The 21089-nt window shown below is 36.1% G+C and overlaps 4 protein-coding genes across 11 annotated transcripts; 1 reads left to right on the top strand and 3 right to left on the bottom strand.

Moving 5' to 3' along the window:
- Positions 1 to 1154: 1154 nt before the first annotated feature.
- Positions 1155 to 6617, top strand: LOC110670858 (nucleoside hydrolase 3). Of its 4 annotated transcripts, none has more exons than XM_058136241.1 (13): positions 1158 to 1591; positions 1701 to 1926; positions 2477 to 2656; positions 2823 to 2927; positions 3126 to 3461; positions 3572 to 3748; positions 3847 to 4131; positions 4257 to 4379; positions 4487 to 4684; positions 4818 to 5056; positions 5151 to 5355; positions 5462 to 5767; positions 5976 to 6617. In XM_058136241.1, the coding sequence occupies exons 1-13, from the start codon at positions 1575 to 1577 to the stop codon at positions 6264 to 6266; spliced, it is 2688 nt and encodes an 895-aa protein (XP_057992224.1). In that variant the 5' UTR covers positions 1158 to 1574; the 3' UTR covers positions 6267 to 6617. The 4 variants fall into 4 exon arrangements, with proteins under 4 accessions (XP_057992225.1, XP_057992224.1, XP_021688831.2 ...); XM_021833139.2 differs by having other exon boundaries at positions 1694 to 1926; XM_058136242.1 differs by having other exon boundaries at positions 1155 to 1926; positions 4257 to 4292.
- A 1385-nt stretch (positions 6618 to 8002) lies between these two features.
- LOC110670953 (histidine-containing phosphotransfer protein 1) lies at positions 8003 to 9993 on the bottom strand. Of its 2 annotated transcripts, none has more exons than XM_058136243.1 (7): positions 9698 to 9993; positions 9485 to 9611; positions 9206 to 9336; positions 8951 to 9019; positions 8584 to 8655; positions 8348 to 8420; positions 8003 to 8240 (listed from the first exon to the last, which is right to left on the bottom strand). In XM_058136243.1, exons 2-7 carry the CDS (start codon positions 9542 to 9544, stop codon positions 8181 to 8183), a joined length of 465 nt encoding a protein of 154 aa, XP_057992226.1. In that variant the 5' UTR covers positions 9545 to 9611; positions 9698 to 9993; the 3' UTR covers positions 8003 to 8180. The 2 variants fall into 2 exon arrangements, with proteins under 2 accessions (XP_057992226.1, XP_021688973.2); XM_021833281.2 differs by having other exon boundaries at positions 9807 to 9993.
- Positions 9994 to 12611: 2618 nt separating this feature from the next.
- On the bottom strand, positions 12612 to 16990 carry LOC110670911 (probable prolyl 4-hydroxylase 4). Its single transcript, XM_021833215.2, has 7 exons — positions 16748 to 16990; positions 16577 to 16634; positions 16390 to 16494; positions 15454 to 15511; positions 13775 to 13950; positions 13225 to 13294; positions 12612 to 13106 (listed from the first exon to the last, which is right to left on the bottom strand). The coding sequence occupies exons 1-7, from the start codon at positions 16885 to 16887 to the stop codon at positions 12811 to 12813; spliced, it is 903 nt and encodes a 300-aa protein (XP_021688907.2). The 5' UTR covers positions 16888 to 16990; the 3' UTR covers positions 12612 to 12810.
- A 321-nt stretch (positions 16991 to 17311) lies between these two features.
- On the bottom strand, positions 17312 to 20504 carry LOC110670909 (receptor-like cytosolic serine/threonine-protein kinase RBK2). 4 transcript variants are annotated; one of them, XM_021833214.2, is made up of 9 exons: positions 20267 to 20504; positions 19729 to 19835; positions 19200 to 19658; positions 18829 to 19080; positions 18576 to 18730; positions 18397 to 18476; positions 18181 to 18316; positions 17946 to 18095; positions 17312 to 17839 (listed from the first exon to the last, which is right to left on the bottom strand). In XM_021833214.2, exons 1-9 carry the CDS (start codon positions 20299 to 20301, stop codon positions 17639 to 17641), a joined length of 1575 nt encoding a protein of 524 aa, XP_021688906.2. In that variant the 5' UTR covers positions 20302 to 20504; the 3' UTR covers positions 17312 to 17638. The 4 variants fall into 4 exon arrangements, with proteins under 4 accessions (XP_021688906.2, XP_057992208.1, XP_021688904.2 ...); XM_058136225.1 differs by having other exon boundaries at positions 19200 to 19646; XM_021833212.2 differs by lacking the exon at positions 20267 to 20504 and having other exon boundaries at positions 19729 to 20123.
- Between the last annotated feature and the right edge of the window lie 585 nt (positions 20505 to 21089).

The raw sequence follows: 21089 nt of genomic DNA, 5'->3' as shown, positions 1-21089 counted from the left end.
AAAAGCAAGGTTCGGGTTTACCTTTGCCGATTCCGACTTCGAGGACGCGCTCGGGACATCTGACAATGGGTGGGTAGCCAAAACCTCAGTCCAATTCGGAGACTTTTCCGGTAACGGGTCTGTCTGGCCCGAAATTTGCAGACCCGGTCAACTGTCGAATTTCCGTGAATTGAGGATACCTACACGAAGCCCACAACACGGGGGTTAGTACATAAATTTTTCAGAATTTTCTAAGCTCATTTAATGCTCGAAAAGACACTGCGAAGTTCCATGGGACCCACCGAAAAACGGTGTCGGAAAAATTTGAAATTTATGTCGCCGCGAAGCTCTCGACGAGTGGAGCGCTCTGGTACTCTCAGTTTTCTCGTGGGATTCACGGTTTGTGAGAAATCTAGCCCGAAAGTCAAAATGGGCTAAAACTTCCCGAGCAAAAATTGGACAAACCGCTTGATGGATTTCGGTGTTCTTGGTATCTATGGAAAGCTCTCGTCGAGTAGATGATTTTAGACACAAGACCCGGTCCAATTGGTGGCCGGATCAGCCGGATTTTGGTCGGGGAAGTCGAAGAGTCACGCGCGCAGGGGAGGGCGTTTGCGCGCGTTTTTCCGGCCGTTCGAGGCAGCGGCCAGTGGGCTGGGATGGTGGTGGTCGGCGCCGGTGAGCTGGGGTGGCAGGGGGAGGTGGCTGGCCAGCGGCAGGGGCAGGAGAAGAGAGAAAAGAAAGAAAAAAGGGGAGAGGTCGGGACGCGCGGAAGAAAAGGGAAGAAGAAAAAGGGAGCCGATCCGGTTCGATTCGGCTGGTCCAATTCAGAATACAAAATTTTAAATTTTTACTTTGCCTCGGGACCGAAAACGAGGTCCAAAAATTCCGAAAAAATTTCAGAAAACTCAGAAAAATACGTAGATTCCAAATATATTTTTAGTTTTGCCACGTGGTCTTTAAATAAATTTTTAAAAATCATCAAAGTTTATATTTTCAGAAAATCGAACCCGATTTTTGAAATCCGAAAAATCTCAAAAAAATTCCTAAAATTTAAATAAAATTAAAATACCAAAAATGCTCATAAAATAATAAAATTTAAAATTTTGGGGTGTTACACTATTCATACCTTTAGAGTAAAGGGAACCCATACTTATAGCGTATCCACTTATTTGCTTGATTTGCAGCCGTTGATTTGTTAAATTTGGATTCTCTATTAATTTTCTGCAAACTCATGCTTTGGAAATTAATCAAAAAACAAGCCAAGTAGGAACAAAAATGAAAGTAGCAGTGACCTCACATGGTATTGGTATGGCAAGAGTGACACAACTAAATCGACCATGCCAGGCCCATGAACATTCATCACTTCTCAAATTAAATCATTTCTCTGATTTAAGATAATGATAACTTTTTCTTCCCCTTAGGATTTCGGAGTCCAAGAATCTATTCCAGCACTAGTAATGAACATATAATATAATTGCTTCTCCTTTGTCTCTTCTCTTTGCTTGCTGCCATATTTACTGTTTTCCTTCACATGTGAAACCATTACCGTATATATTTTCAAACTCCAGCTAGCTAGTGTTGATCTTTCAGTCATGTCTAGCCGTCTCCTGTATCCTTCTCAGCTCTTTCTTATTTCCTTTCCTTTTAGTCAATCCGCTACTATATGCATGCTTTTCCTGTTTTTTCTTCAAGACTGAGATGGATGTAACAGTTTGCAGGTTTGCAGCGAGTAGACTCTTGAGGGTTGAGATTGGAATACGAAAAATGTTATTGCAGAGGACTTTCTGGGTGGTTATTGCATTGATCATTGGACTTGCTGTTGCTAAATTACATATTGTGGACAGTAGGCCTCATCGGATTCTTCTGGATACGGATGTCGATACTGATGATTTCTTTGCTCTTTTGTACATCTTGAAGCTTAACAGATCAGAGTTTGAGTTGGAGGTGAAAGTATTTATGCTTTTCTGATGATTACAATTTATTTTTAACTATGGTTCAGCTTTTGGCCATTGATGAACCATGTGTAGGAAATTTGACAAATATGAATCATTATGGAATTGTTGCTTTCATTAAGCTATTCCTGCTATGATCACTCAAGATTTAGCTGCAGCAACTTTCTGCTTATGTTCCTCTTAGCTGTTAGTCTCTGAAGATTGGCAGAAATATTTTTATCTAATTGAATCGACTTCTTGTGTTGTTCTCGAACCCAGAACAATGTTTTCTTTGAATTTTTATTCTGTCAAAAGTATTATGTGCTTATTGGATATACAGTACGTTACTGTTAATAGACATATTCTCTATTAACTAATTTTCACAAACTGACTTTGATTTTTCTTGATTAAATTCACCTTCTCAAGACCTTTTTTCCTTCTCTTTTATGGACTTCAGCTACAGATTTGTCGTAGTTTGAAAAAAAATTTATCTGTACGAAGGCTGGTTTCTGCCATTACCAGAAAGATTCAGTGACCCTTGTTATGTTATCATATTGGCACAGGCAATCACTATCAATGCAAATGCATGGACTGATGCAGGTCATGCTGTGAACCAAATCTATGACATTCTTTACATGATGGGCCGCGACGATATACCAGTTGGAGTGGGAGGTGAGGGTGGAATACTGGAAGATGGTACTATACTCCCAGATGTTGGTGGATATCTTCCCATAATTGAACAGGTGAATATTCAAGCATCCCTTTTCTACTAAAACAAGGAAAAATGCTTGCTTAATTATTATAATGTTGCCAATGAGGAAATTTCATTTACATACAATGTCATATTATTCACAATTCTCTGATTATATTGGATAAGTCATTGATATCTAAGGATCGCATATTAAATAGGGAAATTCAACAGCAGGAGGCTGTAGATACAGACAAGCTATTCCTATAGGTCGACGACTAGATATTGATTCAAACTATGGCCTAAGGAAAGCTTTCCTACCGCAGGTATGAAATTGGAGGCATCATGTTTGCGCCAAGGTACTAGTTCATATAAGAATTTCCTGTGAAACAAAACCCAGGAAATTTTCGGTCCTGCAATCTCTCTATCCAACAGTTAAATCAATTCAAGTTCTAGATTTGAAGAGATGTCCTTTCCTTCATGTTATATTTATAAGCAGCTCATCGATTCTGTCTATATACCAGGGCAGCAGGAAATATTCTCCTCTTCGACAACCCACTGCACAGCAAGTGCTGATTGATAAAATATCTGCAGGTCCTATTACTATCTTCATAACAGGAGGTCATACGAATTTTGCCATTTTTCTTCTGAAAAATCCACATCTAAAGAAGAATGTTAAGCACATATATATAATGGGAGGTGGGGTGAGGTCGCGAAACCCAACCGGTTGTTGCCCACGAAATGCAAGTTCATCTTGCGAGCCAATACAATGTGGTGACCGAGGTAATCTGTTCACAGACTTCATTAGCAATCCTTATGCTGAGTTTAATATCTTTGGAGATCCTTTTGCTGCATATCAGGCAAGCAAACACACAACTCTTTAGGAAACCATTATCTTTGTCAAGTTGTTGCAATTATGAATGCTAAAGATTGGCTGCAAATGTTAGTGACACCTCTGCTTCTATTTCAGGTGATCCATTCTGGAATACCAGTCACACTGGTGCCCCTGGATGCAACAAATACCATTCCCATAAATGAGGATTTCTTTAAGGCATTTGAAAAGAGCCAACATACATATGAGGCACAATACTGTTTCCAATCCTTGAAAATGGCTCGTGATACTTGGTTTGATGACCAATTTTATACGGTATTTTCTTTAAGATGTTTCTTTGTTGCAATGTCCTCAAAGGCTCATTCTCAAAAAACATGTCCGGTAGGCCCGCAATTTAGCGAACTTTCTTGCAGAGCTATTCCATGTGGGACTCATTTACATCCGGCGTAGCAGTTTCTATCATGCGCAATTCACATAACAAAAATGGAGAAAATGAATTTGCCGAAATGGAATATATGAACATAACTGTAGTTACTTCAAATGAACCTTATGGGGTACATGATGGTTCAAATCCATTCTTTGATGGCCATAAAGTTCCAAAGTTTAATCTAGAGAAAGGTGGAGTACACAGTGGTCATGTCCAGACAGGCCTCAGAGATCCATTCTGCACAATGCAGAATGGGAAGGGAAGATGCCAGGTGATTATTTATTTCATCTTGAGCTTGTTAGGGTAATTAATGCTGAGTGGTGTAGAGATTACCTAATGTTTTCCATTCTTCAAAATTTGATGATCTTGGACAATTTGTTTCTCATAATGGGACAGGATGGCTATACAAAGGAGGTAAAAGGTTCACAGGGGGTACGTGTTCTCGTCGCTACCAGAGCTAAACCTAATCCAGACACTAGTAGTGAACTTGACAGGGCATATTTCAAGAGTTTCTTGGATGTAAAAGTTCATTTAATTACTAATTTTCTTCTAAAATTCTAGTTGGTTATTACTTCAATTTTAGGATCCTTGATATGCTGAGAAACTGATGAAACTTTTTTATGCAGGTTCTAAATCACCCTCAGCAAACTGGGAAGTTCAATTTTACAACACAATTTCGTTATTACAAAGAAGTTCTATACAAACCAGATTTTGGTAGCAAGAAACTGGGAAAACCTATTGTCTTTGACATGGATATGAGTGCTGGAGATTTTCTGGCTCTCTACTACCTTCTTAAATTACCTGTAGAAGTGATCAACCTCAAGGTAAATGAGACTCATTTTCTAGCTAAAATAAACATGAATTGGCATCTACACTTTTGCTTCATCACAGTTAAATTTACTATACAAGGCAGGACATTTTTAATTCAATTTGTATCCTCTTGCTATTTTCTTCTAGGCTGTCATTGTAAGTCCAACCGGCTGGGCAAATGCTGCAACTATAGATGTGGTTTATGATTTACTGCATATGATGGGTCGTGATGACATTCCAGTGGGTCTAGGAGATATATTTGCATTGAACCAGACTGATCCAGGAGACTGCAAGTATATTAAGGTCATTCCACAAGGGAGTGGTGGATTTTTGGATTCAGATACTCTATATGGGCTTGCACGGCATCTGCCACGAAGCCCTAGAAGGTGAAATTGTATTGTTTGGATATTGTTTGTGATGTTCTGTTTGCTGCTTGAATAGTTTGGGACTTTTTTAAAAAAAAAAAAAATTCTTGTCAAGATATACTGCAGAAAACTCTCTGAAATTTGGAGCTCCCCGCAACACAGATCACCCTGAACTCAGACAGCCTCTGGCACTTGAAATTTGGGATTCCATAGTGAAAAAATTGGAACCAGGATCTAAGATTAGCATATTGACCAATGGACCATTGACTAATTTAGCAAAGATTATTCGATTAAGGAAAAACTCAAGCTCTGTGATTCAGGTCAGTGGACTTACTAATTCATGTCTTTTAAGGGAACTTGAGACTTCAAAATGTTCACAGTTACTTGCACTGCAGTGAAGTAAAGAGGTTACAAATTTCATTGCAGGATGTATATGTTGTTGGAGGACACATTAACCATAGCAATTTGGACAAGGGAAATGTCTTGACTGTCCATTCTAATGAATATAGAGAAATGAACCTGTATCTTGACCCCTTGGCTGCAAAGATAGTTTTTGAGTCATCACTGGATATTACACTTATTCCACTCAACGCCCAACGCAATGCAAGTTCATTCTCCAAGATCCTACAAAGGCTGGGCAGGACAAACAAGACACCTGAAGCTTTGTTTGCCTACCGTTTGCTCTCAAGGCTTTACCGGTTGCAACAAACTCACCACAGATACCATCACATGGTAAAATAATACAATCGGAGAACTAGCCTCAAGTTCTTTCCGTACCATACATGAAATAGTGTAATCCCAAATGAAAAGTCTCACTGCCTTATCATTACTATCTTGGATTTCCTGCTAGATATAATTATTCTGAATGATATTATAGCCGATCCCAAATTTTTGGGATAAAGGCTTAGTTGAGTTAAATTGAGTTGATATTATTATGCAGGATACATTCTTGGGAGAAATCCTTGGTGCAGTAGTCTTGGCTGGGGATTCCTTCCTGAACCCAATTTTGCAAATCAAGCCTATTAAGGTCCTGGCTGATGGTGCTGAATCCAAAGATGGACAAATTGTGGTTGATGAAAAACAAGGAAAATTGGTGAAAATGTTGCAAGCTGTAGACCCTGTAGCATATTATGATAATTTTGCAAATCAATTGGGAGTTAACAAGCAATCCGCTGTCATAGGAAGCTTTGACGAGCAGAGGAGAATCTGGAGTGCACAACCAAATTCTTGAAAATGAAGAGTACACTTCTTAAATGCATTGGACTAATTATTCTGACAGCAGGAAGTTATTTCTTTCCTTGGTAAGATACAGAAGTTTCATTTGTGTGCCTATACTCCTGTCATTAGAAACTTTCAACAGACAGATATTTGATGTAGCAAGTATTCACTGTATTTTTTGTTTAGCTCTATGAAAGAAAAATAACAGCTTAGGAAACGTGAAAGCATACCACTTAAAGTTGGTTCTCTCCCTCTCTTTTACTGGATGTAAATTGTTTGTAATCCCACAGATCAAGTTAGAAATGTGAACACTAGGAAAATATATCAGTCGAATGAAGATGCCGATGAATGGCTTTCAATTTTATTTATTGCAGAAAGATTTTCATCTAACAAATTCATGTCCCAGTTCTGCAGCAAATTCTCCTGGAAGATTTTATGACTGTCAAAACCTCATTGAAGTGCTTAGCCCTTTCTGTACCTTGAATTTTAGCTATTTCATATTCTCAGCTGCTAATTATAGTATAAGCATTTTTTTTTTTTTTTTTTTGCAGTGCTCACATACACAAAAGAATGAAGAATTAAAGAGAAGAAAGAGTTGCATCTAGATTTTTTATTTTTTGCCTTCATTTCTTTTACGATCGAAATACATCATAAGTTGGTAAAATGTCATCCACAATATCAAGAATCTCATGACTCATAACATGAGGGTCTAAAACTACTCATGGGACTTGATTGCCATTCCTCGGCAGTTGGGTGGTTCGAAACCGAAGCTTTCCAAACTCTCAACATGATTAATAAAGTAAAAAATGATTACATCTTGATATCTTTTAATGGAGACTATTCAATATTGATTTGTACTCATTTAAGCCATTTCAGAAAAGCAAATGTTTTCTTTCGATGCCAGTCATCTAGAAGGCGAAAAACATGGAACTGTTGATTTCTTAATCAGACATCAATGTTAATTCACTAAATTTTCCTCAGTCAAAGATGCTTTCTTAGATTTCTTTTAATTTACTTGATGACTAATTAACACTTACAAGGTTTTCCTTTCTTCCTAATCTTCTCATTTTGTCTATTTCTACATGGACTTAACGTTATCGTTGGTTGAGCTATCAAGAAAACCTCTCTCTCTCTCTCTCTCTCTCTCTCTCTTACCAGATACCAAACACAAATGGGTATTCATTTTGGAAAGACCAAAATGTTTGATGATGGCGATTGGCCATTTATCTTGGATATGTATAATGAGAAGCAATAGAAATGGAAGATATGGAGAATCTGAAATCACCACAAATTTCCCCGTTTGTGCCATTTTTCAGCAGCAGACAAACAGCGACAGCTACAACAGATTCTAGTTGACTTTTGGAATCAAATCTTTCCCATTGATTCAGTTTTCCAGGACCCTAATACATTTATAAAAATGCATTGGCTGCTTGCTAGAGTGTCTTCTTGTCGTCTTTATGATTTTTGTAAGCATGGAAACAAACAAAGGACTAAGGAAAAGATTAGTAACAGGGAGATCAATCCCCTGCTTCGCATAATACCCATCAAATTAACCATCACATTCACGATTACAAAACCTATCCACAGAACGCCCTCCATCTCCATGGTCCTAGGATTGACATATTTCTTCAAATCCACTTTTGAATTGTTCTATCAGCAGAAAGAATATTTCTCTAGTAGAATTATATATATAGATAAATATAAAGAATAAAATATTAGAAGAAAAAAAGAATAAATAGAAGAGAAGCATAAACAGCAAAGGTTCTCTTCATAATGAGAAGTGGCAGTAGATAAGACTCTTTATCTTTGACAGAACTCTTACAAAGCACATTTGATTAAACAGAACCTGATGGTGAAAGACGAGTGAAACACACACACAAAAAAAAAAAAATCTCTATAATAATCCTCCCAATTTCAGTTGATAACCTTAAAAACTCAATTCTTCCATGGGAACTGACCCACCAGCCGCCACGATTTGTTGCTCCAGCTGCAATCAACAATAAACATTTTAAGCAACAGAAATGAATAGAGACTTGACAAGTAGATTTCTCGGAGAAATGAACTTTCAATTAAACAAAACCATACTCCACTCACCCTGATTAGAGTTTCAAGCTTGTTCTTCACAAGATAATACTCTTGCTTTACTTGTTGCAGGCATTTCAGGCACCTGCAATCCAGGAATTCAATACTATATGCAAGGATTTCATGGCTCAAAATTCATATCCTCATAAAAAAATAAGTGAGAAAAAATATATTGGCAAGAGGGGGATTTAAAAAAAAAAAAAGAAAAGTAACAAACTAAGTGAATAAGGGATAGTAGAATAGCTCACGCTTCAGAATTCTGCTGCTCACAGAAGCTGCGGAAAGCAATGCAGGCATTTTTAACCCTCTGTGCACCTATGCTGTTCACAGAAAGAAACCCATTTTCTTTTCTCATCAAACAAGAAATGAGCTAAACAGGAACAATTAAACTCAATGTCTCACTTTCTATTCTCTGTGTCAGATCTGAAATGAATAGAATTTTATTTTTCTTTTAATGTTTTGAGACTCGATGAACTTTCTTGGTTTTAAAAATGTGGCTGCAGACTCCAATAATCGGACCTAAGATGGATAAAAGTTCGAACAGTATTAAAAGAGTAATGTAGGAGTCAATGGCTCGACAAGACAGCTACGAAATGCAAAACAAAAAGAAGGTACCTGGAGCTGCTACCCTTCAACTGGTGCACATGAGCATCAACCCTTTTGAAATCTACACTTTGCTGATCTCTACAAAAGAAGAGTCGAGAGAAAAAAAACAAAGAAAAAAAGAGGAAGACAGTCAGCTAGCTTGAATTAACCATCACCAAAAGTGAAGCCTAATCTAAATAGAAAAAGGCAGTCTCGGATGAGAATTTTTTTTTTTTTTCCTTTTTGGTTTGCAGGGGGGTGAGGAATCAGGGCGAAGGTCCTTACAAGGCTCTGGTAAGATCATTAAGAAGCCTCTCAGAATCTTCAAAGAAGAGAGACACAACTTCAACAACAAAATCTGGGTTACTCTCGTCTTGTAGCAGCTGAAGCTGTGTAAACTGACCGTCCAGAAACCCCTTAACCCACCCAAAACGAACAAAAATGAAAACCCAACATCAATAAAACATGAAAAGATCCGAAAAGCAAGAAAAAAAAAAGGAGATCAAATGCAACAAAACAAGAACATATAAGAACAAAAGCAGATTTACTTTTCCAGTGCTTTACCTCCATAAACAAGGACTTGGTATACTCAACCCATGTTCTCTGCATCTGACCCACCTCCATGCTTGCCTTTGCTGTGCTCTCTCTCTCTCTCTCTCTCTATACCACAGAAAGATTGTGCTTTTTGAAGCTGTGAACCAAGAAAGCTTTGTGGCTTAAATTTGCAGATTTGAGGAATTATTGCATAATCAAAGTGGGAATAAATGCTAGAAAAACCTTGAAAAGGATTGAATGAATTTAATGCTAAAACGCCAAAAAATTCCAAAATTTGGCTTGCTTTTCGGATATTACTAATACCCAGTAAAGCACAAGTGGACTCATCCACCTTTTATCCTTTCCTCTGGATTTGTGCCGTGTTCTGTTCTTGAACGTTTTTAGCTAAGAGAGTCACAGATCCCCCACCATTAGCACCTCCTCTTACATCACTTAAGAGCACTTAAGCCCCTAAAAGAGCCCATATTCCATCTGCTTTCAAGTTTCAACCTTTTTACCTCTCTTAATAACCTTTTTCTAATATATATATATATATATATATATATATATATATATATATATATATATCTTCTTCTTTTCCCATATCAATGTGCTCATGAAACCATTTGTTGGTTTCTGATGAAAACTACACATGGGTTTGACGTAGGTGGAAGTGAGTTCAGACCCTTCTAAACCTTTTTTTTTTTCTCATTCAAAATATTTTAAAAAAAAACTAATAATCATATACAATTATTTAATTTTATAAAAATTATTAAATTTTAATTTAATTTTATAAAAATTAATATAATTTAAAATTAAAAATTTTAAGATTAATTTAAAATTCTGTTAAATATTTAAAATTATTTAATTAATAATTATTAGTGGAGAAAATATAAAAAAGGAAAGGAGGATTTAATGGCAAAGGATAATTAGATGCATCTTATATATTTTATTTTTTAAAAAAATTAATAAAATAAGATAATTTTATTTATAAAATAATTAACAAGTCATTAAATTAATTTAAATATATTTAATTTTTAATTAATTTTTATGAAATTAAATTAAAATTAAATAAGTTTTATAAAAAAAATTAAAATTTAATGACTTTTATAATAATTTTCGTTAAATTAAGTAATTACACAAAATATTTCTGAATGTGTATTTATATTTTAATTATTTATTTTAGTTAAGAATTGGGAGGCCTTCAACCATTAAACCAATTCAGATTAAGTTATATTTTAATTATTCTTAATTTCATTCATAATTAATTATAAATATATTATTAATATAATCTCCATTAATAGAATAACTCTATTATTATTAAATTAAATATTTATTGATTAAAATTTAAAAATATTAAATTATAAATACTAACATCTCTTTATTTAATTATTTAATAAAATTTAAATATGAAACTTTGAGAATTAAAAAAGAGAGAGAAAAAAAAGTTTTCACATTACATATTTCAAGCACTAAGTTAGGAAGGGAGACAGGACTCTCGACATTTTAATAATATAATTTACAAATATTCTTCCAAAATCTTGTAAAATATTATACAAAGACACAAAAGCCCTCCCAAAGACACAGAGCATGATGTACAAATACGTAATTCTGCATGTAATAATTTTAAAGACAAAAACAGCCTCAAAAGAAAACAAAAGGTGGTCTCTTATGAAGGAGAAAATTGTAAATCAATTTGACATTCACTGTTCAATACCAACTGCCTTTTATTATTTGTAGTTAAGTAGAATTAAAAAACCGCAAACATATCTTGTCATAACAAGCTGGTATGCTTTGCCTGCTAACCACTCTGTTTCAACTGCCATTTCAGCTCATTGTTCTATCACCGACGTGTACATAGGATTTTAGATTGGCCTTAATTAAAAAACGTCCAAAATCCCTAGTCTTTATTAGGCTTCTTTTATTAATTAATTTTCCCAGGGTTGAAATCTCCTGCGTCCTGATGATCAAATTGGGAAATTGTGGGGAATCTTGGTTTGGCAATGGTAGAGGCTACAGCTGTTTAAACTCATTTTAATTATTAAGTGTCATCAAAGAAGGGAGGGACAGCTGGAGATAAACGAGAGTATTAAATGCTTTTGGGCGGTTGTTTGCTACATCACCACCACCTCTTCGGAATCTTTATCATTTTCATTATTGTGTTTAAGCCAAATTACTTAATATTCTCTCTCTCTTTTCATTATTCGAATATATCATGCTAAGTTTACATCAGGGTGTGGAGAAGATATTCTTTTCTTGTGAAAAGACATCAACTCAATTTTTCTTTTAGTATTTATGATTATAATTACTTTTTAATTAATCTTTATATCAAAATTATTAAAAAAAAACAAAAAAAACTTTCTCATCTCAACTCTTTTAAACTTTAAGATATCCCATTTCTAAATGAATAGAAGAAAAAGGAGGCAGCTTGAGCATTGTTGTCATCTTAAACTTAATGGGGATGATCTCGTCTGAATCTGCTTTACTTTCCTTTTTGATATGATGGGAGCATAAAAGTGTGCGTCTACATTTTCAATTTTTTCAAAAAAGAATACTAAAGTGACGGTCGCCACATCAACAGTAGACAATCAACAATTCAAGCCGCAATTCCTTTTCCTGCCTGTGCCTGCCAACGCATTACCGTCCATCCCCTCTCTCTGTCTGACCATCTCTTTTTTCTTCTTCCTGAAAACGCTTGGAAGAAGCAAAATATTGCACGCCACTCTCTTCAAGTATACTTTCTGATCGGTGGTGCATGCACACAAACATCAATTATACACCAACTCATGCAAGCAAACCCTTCAAATTCTAAGCATAAAGAGGCTAGTTTTCCAATTTTCTGAAACTCCTTTCAGCGTATGAAGATTTCTAGTCTTTATCACTTCATTTTCCCCTTGAACAAAATTTAAACATTCACAGGTATGAGGGAAAATAAGTTTGTGTGTTTATTCGGCATATGATACCACCCTTCTGCATCCCCTTCCAGTTGGCAAATGAATAGACCAAACCTGAGCCTTTGAACCACCAGGTAATGCTAGATCTGGGATTTTATAGAATATCATATAATATATGGTGTTCCTCCCAATAACAGTTACCAAGAAACGCGTTAGACTACTTGTTTACATTTCGCTTGATGACAATGAAGGAGCAATACAACTTCAAAAACCATTTTAAAAAAGATTTAATACAACTGGGTTAAAATGCAAGATACAAAATACAGAAGTCAGCAATGTTTAAGAGATTGTCAATTTTAAAAACAAATATTTAATAAATACAATCCCCCAAAACAGAAATCATCTTTTAGTGCAATGTAAACCTACAAAGGATGCTCCGTGTGGAAAGCATATGGTAATATTCTAGCATACCTTGCAACTCCTCCTACAGTATCCAGGAAGGTCTGGAGACCCTACCATGTACTCTGGGTTTTTGGTGCATTCCCCAAGGGCAGCCCACCTATCACAACCCTCATTCAGATCTGTGCAGTTCCCACCAGCTTCCAAGTTCTTGTTAAATGAGTCCACATGAATCCACTTTGTGGCAGACCATTTCTCACCTTCAATCACTGGGCATCCAGCATGAAGACTGCTTGGGTCTGGAATGGCGTTAGGATGGAGACTAAAGAAAAGAAGGGCATCACCTCTTCGTGGTTTCACTAAGAGTTTCCAAAGACAGGATAAGAAGACCCCAAAAACACGTTAACTCTGGGCATTTTGCAACTGAGAGAATGCAAATTTAATAAAAGCATTTGTAATCTGTCAAAAGTGGCTAACCTGCAATTCCTTTCTTTGCACATTCAGAGAGTTCTTCATCACTTACAGTAGCTTTTCGTCGAGGAGGTTCCTGTTTCAAATTGTTTGTTATATTAAAAGATGTCCCCTCTAGTCTAACTACAGGAAACAACCTAGTATTTAATACCTCCTCCCCCTCCTCACCCCAACCCACAAGTACCATCTATAGTTTGATCATTAACTGGCTATTTGAAAAGTCCAGCCAAATATTCACACTCAAAAGTTATCAAATCCTGAGATAATTCTAGTTGTGGACTGTTTTCAATGGTTTCTGAGTCAACATATGTTTATAAATGATCATAAGGTAGAGCAAACATAATGATACAGCTTGTCAAACAGATCTATCAACACGGTCATACACACTGATGAACCTAGGAAGCCCTTGGAGAGAATACCAAATAAGGAAACTATACCAAATTGCTCACCCACTGTGAAACACTGATTGTAGGAAAGGAAAAGAAGCTGAAACTACATACGAAACAATGCAATTGTGTATTGGAAAGAAAAAAAAAAAGGAGGAATTAGTGAAAACCTCTGCAGAGGGAAACACAGTTTCTCCGCCTTTTACCACATCAGTAAGATACATGAGCACAGTTGCCGAGCGATGTCCACCACGAGCAATATTAACCTTGTCAACAAAGTAATCATAGTGTGGATCATATTTTTGCCCATGCTCATATCTTAAAACTTGAATGTCTTCCCCATTTTCTGCAACAAGGGATTTAAAAAAGATCATTGATACATGTTTGTTGTCAAATGAGAAGCAGAGGAAAATATCAAGCTCAAGAGTGGATAATAGAACTTGCAACTAATCCTAGAAGAAGAGTAGCTGGAATTGTTGTATAAATAATAAATTCACTAGTGTTGTATTAGAAACAGTTAACCAATTGAACACAAGAAATATATCATTCTCTCTCTAACTTTCTCTCTTTCTCCCTCTCTAAATCTCACTTTCTTTCCTTGATTCTCTCTGATCTTCCCTTTCTTTTACTTTCCTCCCCTTTCCTCTACTTTCTATTCTGCCAAACACCCTTGTTGTGAACAGGTCAGGTCAGAACAATATTTTACTTCCAAACATCATTCTACTGTTATACTTCCAGCAATGAACCACGTGGCATGAGGAACACATCTTCCTCTTACTACTATTGTTGTTATTATTTTTAAGGGGCCCCCAAGGGGGGTTCATTAGGGGAAGATGCAGTGATCGACTATGATAGTATGATCCCCCGACCCTGAGTATCATTATGCCAATCACAATGAAAAGATTTTGTCATTGTGAAAATAAGTAATGGGCAGGAGCGCAGGACTATGTTCCCCTTGGTATTGTTAAGCATATGATGTCTTGAATTTTGTTGGCTTCTATTCTGCTATCCCACTGCTGGCAAAGGAGTGCAACAGTATGCTTGAGGGTCTAGAGTTTAAAAACCATATATTATATAGTGGTGTCAAAATGGTTAAAGGCCCTTATTACACCTGAACTTTATCATAATCCATATCGAACTGCTAATTCCAAACCATCTCACATCTTCTGTATCCAGAGTGTGTGCTAGCATGTGAGTACCAAGCATCTCCATATTACAACCATTGGTTTGATTTTAGAATGCATGAAATCCTAAATTTCAAATAATGTTATTACATTAAAATCAACAGGCAATATCATGAAAAAAAAAATGAAACAAGTTTAAAGTTAAGGAGGCAGATTTTTCCATAGAAGTTTGAAAGTTTTTTATTTGTATGCCCTGATATCTCACAATGTACAGCCTTATATATATATATATATATATATATATATATATATATATATATATATATATATATATACACACACACCATCAAAGTGAGTAGACCATTTAGAACTTTTGGAACAAAAATTTTTTAGAGGCACTGGTGACTAAAAGAAAAGGGCTATATTTGAATTTTATGATGGTACTAAGAGCAGCAGTTTATTTTGTGATAGCCATGTTCTCATGCATGCCAAGCAAGGCCTTGACCTCACATGGCCAGGTCAAAGCTTTGGCAATGCTGAGTCTGGCTATACTTGCTCATTTTCTAACTTTTATACTATTAAATATGGAATAGAATTATGATTATGTATGATTCCCTAGTAAGCAAAACTATAATAAAAAATATATATATAACCAAAACTTGTGAATTTTGGCTTCAGAACCAAACACTCAGTATTAAAACAAGTAATATTCAATTATAGCGCACCTTTTGGAAGAAAGGTCCACGTTGCAATTTTGTCCTCTACACCTGCAACGATTGGATCCTACAAAATGGATTTGAAAAAGGAGTTATATGCTGCACTCATGGAGAAAATCCAATCATCATAGAAAAGAAGTTATGCATTATGAAAGCATTATTTCTATGCTGCTCATGCTTTAATAAGCCTGAACACATTCAAACATCACTATTGATAATCGATTGGAAAACCAAGACAGGATGTAGCACAATTGGTTAAGCTCCAATTTGTTTATTATAGGTGAAGAGACAAAACAAGCAAGAAATCAATTGTAATATTTGAGTCCCAATGATTGAAGAAGGTACATTCCTAGATTCTTCAATTAGTCGCACAGGCAACAGAATCATCAATGAAACTACAGACCACTGCAAATGACTGAGAAAAATAAAGAAGTTAAAATTCTATTAAAAACAAGTCGTTTATATCTGGGAAAACTCAAGATAGATCATTGAAAGCTATAAATATTATCAGTCTCTAACTTAGCATCTCCCAATTGGTTTCTTCCAACTTCCAAGTAAGCACATTAGCAAAAAAATATAACAAGGCATTTTATGCACCAACTAATTAATCATTCTGCTCATACTCGAATATTACCATACCAGAAACCCAATGGATAACTGATTCACTGGAGCAGTGATTATCCTAGGGCAAATTGCTAAAAAATTTTCCGCCTAGTCATCAGAAAACAACAGAATTTGCCAGCCTTATTAAAAGAGAAAAGAAAATCTAAGTTGATCTGATTCAGAAATAATATCAAGTCAAACATGAAATTCCAACCACATTTTACTTCTTTGTTAACCCCTCAAATCTAATAATATCGAAAAACACAGAAAGATTAAGCACAACTAAGGCGAGGATTATAATGTCTATAACCGGATATAGGAAGAAATAAACAAAGAAGCAACCTTTCCTTTAGAGATAAACATCCCAGAACTGGTTCGAACTTCGCTGAGCTTACTCTTTCCACTAACATTATCCGCCACTGCTGATCTCTTCAGCTCTGATTTCGCCTAAATTATTGAAGACAATCAATTCAATTGCATCTAAAGGAGAAAGAAATATAATTGACAACAATTATTAATGCGCACTCACCAGAGAGATCAGGTGATCGCATTCCAAGTCCGTAAGAAAACCTTCGTACACAAATGCCCTACAAATCATAAAAAATAAAATTTTCTTCCTTTTCCAAATTTTCTCAGCAATCAAACAGATGATAAATGATTGAAACGAAAAAGAGAGGGAGAAAGAGAGAGGATGTGAGACCTTGGCTTCCATGAAACCTGTTTGACTTTAGCAGGGTCAATAATGGAACTAGAAGAACCTGGATAAGAGCTAGATGTATGGAGAATCAAAGAGCTCGATAGCCAAAAGAGGAGTTGGAGGGGATTGATGATAGCGGCCATGGGAGCAGGCTAAAGCGGGATGATTTCCAGAAACTTTCAGACTTCTTCCAGGAAAATCCAATGATGTTGTGAGTTGCGACTACCTTCCAACCGCCATTTTGGCACCTGTGTGTTAAGGGAGCAATAAACGGCGTCGTCCAGGCCCTTCTTTTTTTTTTTTTTTTTAATTTTTACCCTGACTTCAATAAATTTTCTTTTTTATAAAAAAAGAAAAAAAAATCTTTGAGAGTTAACAGAGTAAAATTGGCGTCTACTAACTTTTACTTCGTGCTCTTAATCATTTGATTAGATTAAATATTATCAAATTATTCAATAATAAATAGTAACTTTCAATTCTTAAAAAAGGAAATGTGTACCTCCCTATTAAAATCTGAAGAATAACATGAAATACAAGGCAAAGCCGTCAGCAGATTTATGAGAACCATGAAAGAAAAGATATATCCTGGATTTCTTCACATAGATTGAAAATGGAAAATAAAAATGTCTATTACAAGATTATGCTTTTATACTCAACTTCATAGCAAAACAAATATCCTATACTGTCCAAATTGCTTCTGCATCAATTGGTCTGTCCGCAGTGCATTGTTCTTTCTGCTCTTTTAATACACAGTTTTAGCCTCTTCAAAACTGTTCTAGTCCTGTGGTATTGGCTCCATCTTAGTGAGATTTAGCTCAATGTTTCGCTTGTGGGAGCAAGATCAGGAACCCAGATACATGGAATATTACATGGTTTTAACTTTCAGTTTGGGATCTACAGTTCTTCTGCAATCTTGGGACTATCACATTGGCCCAAAACAATCTCCATGTGTTTATTCATATCGTTTAGATACTTTGTTGAGTTGTATTCGTCTGCATCAAAGAGCTCCTCGGAGTATGTCCTTTGGTGTATAGACTTCTGGAGCTCTTTTATCTCTTCCAAAGCATCTTTATTTCCTTTTAGAATCTCTACAATCTGCTTCAAATGCAAACCGAAGCAAATAAAAAATTTATACTATTAGCTATTTCATAAACAGAACCAAGAGTTTTGTTGTTAGCATTTCTAAGATTAAAAGACATGCCTGGTTCATTTGAGGTCGTTGCATTGACGATTGATGTATACAGGAAGAAGCTAAAAAGGTCAAAACTTCCATCTGTTCCTTATCATAGGCATCTACAAGAGTTGGGTCGACAAGCTTCTTGATACTGTTCTTCATAAGCAGAGGTTTCGCCTGAAACCAATGGTTAGAAACGGTTCAGTTAAGTTCTTGACAGTAGTACTAGACTTGAATTGGGGCAGAAAGAGGCAATGCATACCCACAACACTAGGCTTTGCTGAGAACTATCTATTGCTTGCTTTCCAGTAATAAGCTCTAATAGTAATACCCCATAAGCATAAACATCTGTCTTTTCGTCCACTATGCCATGCATGAAGAACTCAGGAGGAAGGTAACTGTCATGATGATAGGAAATGAGATTAAATAGTAGGTTAGAAGATGATTCATAGACTAAGTGAAGTTTCGGATTACAAACCCAAATGTCCCTTCAACTTTGGATACAGTGTGATGAGTCCAGTGCTCCGGTAACCACTTTGCAAGACCAAAATCAGAAATCTGCACAAATATCAAGTTCCAAACTGAGTCATATGAAAGCTAGATGGTAAACAAAGATTTCAGTATTGCAGTATTAAAGTTTCAAGTTTGAATACTTACTTGAGGATCAAATTCCTCGGAAAGCAATATATTAGAAGCCTTGATATCCTTGTGGATAATTCTCCTTTGGCAGCCTTCGTGCAGATATTGAAGGCCGTCAGCAGTTCCTGTAGCAATTTTGTACCTCATTCCCCAGTCCAGTTTTTCCTTTGGGCCTATAAACATGTGGTAATTAATGAATGAATCGATAAACAAATCCAGCAAGGACCTTGCAAGGATATGAACTACTTAATCTTATGAGTAATGATCTAACCGTAAAGTATGGATGCAAGGCTCCCATGAGCAGACAACTGAAGCACAAGATGCATCCCTCCTTCAACCCCATAGCCAATCACTTTAGCAATATTGGGATGGTCAACATGAACCATCATCCCAAGCTCCGATAAGAAATCAACAGTCATCTCTTCTGGGGAACCTCTGGTCAGCCTTTTTATCGCAACAAGCTGCCCATCTTTTAATTGTCCCTTGTAAACTTCAGCGTAGCCTCCTTCTCCAATCAAATTTTCTGCAAAAAAATATAACATGCAGGACAACAACAACATTACCAAAATACCATAATTCTTTTGGAGTTGGATATTTAATCATCAGAACTTGCTGAATTTAGATTCAGAAAGAGGTACAAACCATGACTGAAATTGTTGGTTGCAGTTTTGATTTCTGAGAGTGTAAAGTTCTTCCAAGAAGATTTCAGACAGTAGAGATCAGTATCCAGAGGAGAACTTATAACTGGAATCAATTCCTCCCTAATTCTTTTGGTTTTACTTCTGGTGAGCCTGGGGCCATGTTTTTTAGGAGGAGGGAAGGTTTGAATGCGTCTTGCTGCTCCCTTCTTCAGTCCACGAAAGAAGTCGCGCCAATGAGTAGCAACTAATGGATTTAGTTGGCCTTCTGAGCCTGAAGTGCTGGCCCTGGAAGCTGTTTCAGATTCTAAGCTATTTGAAGTGCTATCCTTGGAAAGTGTCTCAGATTCTAAGCTAATTGAGCAGTCTTCTGGACCTCCTCTCGGAGAGGATTTTACATCATCATCCTCCTCCTCCTCCTCCTCCTCCTCTGCTTTCAAAGTTCTCAATTCTGATACAAAGTCTAGCACTAGATAATAAGAAATTTAAAAACTCGAATTTTGAGAGGGATAGAAAAATGGCAAGTACCATACCATTAGATGAAAAAGTGTCAGAGAACCCATGTCGTTTTATTGTTCTGCCTGCAACAGGAATATCCTCATTTTCTTGATCTTCTCTGGCAGTGTCCAGGGAACCATTGCTGCCAATATAAAAACTTGGTATCAAATCAAATTTCAAAGAAAACGAAGAGTATGAGAAAATCCAGAGCGGGTTAAAACAACCCATAACAGCAGCAATAACCCAAAAACAAAATTTTCATGTATGAAATATCACAAGAAACCCATTAAATTGAACATAATATGTTACAGAACAGAAGAGAAAAATGCAGAATTGATCTTCTATTCTATTGCTCCATAGGCATCTAAAACCAACAATAGGGAGAGGGAAAAAAAAATCAGCAATGTATAGACATGAATGCATGCTCAGGAAACCAATAAAAAGAGATATAATGCAGCCAAAAAACAAGAATATTACAAAAATGAAATCGTTAACAATGCAATAAACAAGGTTTCACTGTTAATTTCGAAACCCAGAAACTGAAAAAGCTGAAAAGGAGAGGGGGGAAAGTACCAGGAAGAAACTGAAGGTTCCGGGACACTTTCCATGATGCCTTATTAGAGGTGACAAAACCAGAGAAACGTCTTTGAGATGTACGTACAAGGAGAGAGAGAGAGAGACAGGAAGAAATGTAAATAGATGTTGGCTTGATTTCTCTTTTTGCTTCTCTAATATTTGTTTGTTTTTTGGACAATTCACCTGATTTTGATGCACAAAAATCGGCTTTATCTATCATTGTTTCCTCCTCATTTTTGGGAAAATATAAATACTAGCATGTATTAATGAAGAGCTCATGCTCATCATCTTAAAATGAATTTTAAGAAAATAAATCCAAAAAATTAGTACATTGAAGGCTTGCAAGTAAGCACGTTAAATGGGGTCCGTCTTATTGGGCTTTTGCCACGTTTCAGTCACGGTTTGTAAGGAGAGACCAAGTCCAACGTTAACGCTGCTGCCTTCAGGATTTGGAATACCAGGATTTGGCATGTTAAGCACTCATATTTCTTAATCAATTAAAGATGATTCATTAAACAATTTATATGGGTGCAATTAAGGAAATCCATTTAGGATAATTATTAATTAAAGACTTGGTTATCTGTGTGGAGCACGAGTAGACAGCTAAGCTGGAATTAGAGACACCCCTAATTTGTCACCCATGAGAAGTTGCTTTCTCACAAAGCCTTTGCTTACGGTTGTGATAAAGCCTATCTTGAGGGAAGAATTTTGCAATGGAAGCATTTGTGCATAATGCCTCGTGGGATGTCAGGTAAACTTCCCATAAATCTCTTTTTTTGCGCATCAAGAAATCCTATTAGAGCAGTTGCCAAACGTTAGT

The sequence above is a fragment of the Hevea brasiliensis genome, chromosome 15 (genome assembly GCF_030052815.1).
Source record: "Hevea brasiliensis isolate MT/VB/25A 57/8 chromosome 15, ASM3005281v1, whole genome shotgun sequence".
Lineage (NCBI taxonomy): Eukaryota > Viridiplantae > Streptophyta > Magnoliopsida > Malpighiales > Euphorbiaceae > Hevea > Hevea brasiliensis.
The sequence above is the reverse complement of the archived record's forward strand: the minus strand, read 5'-3'. Positions and strand labels throughout refer to the sequence as shown.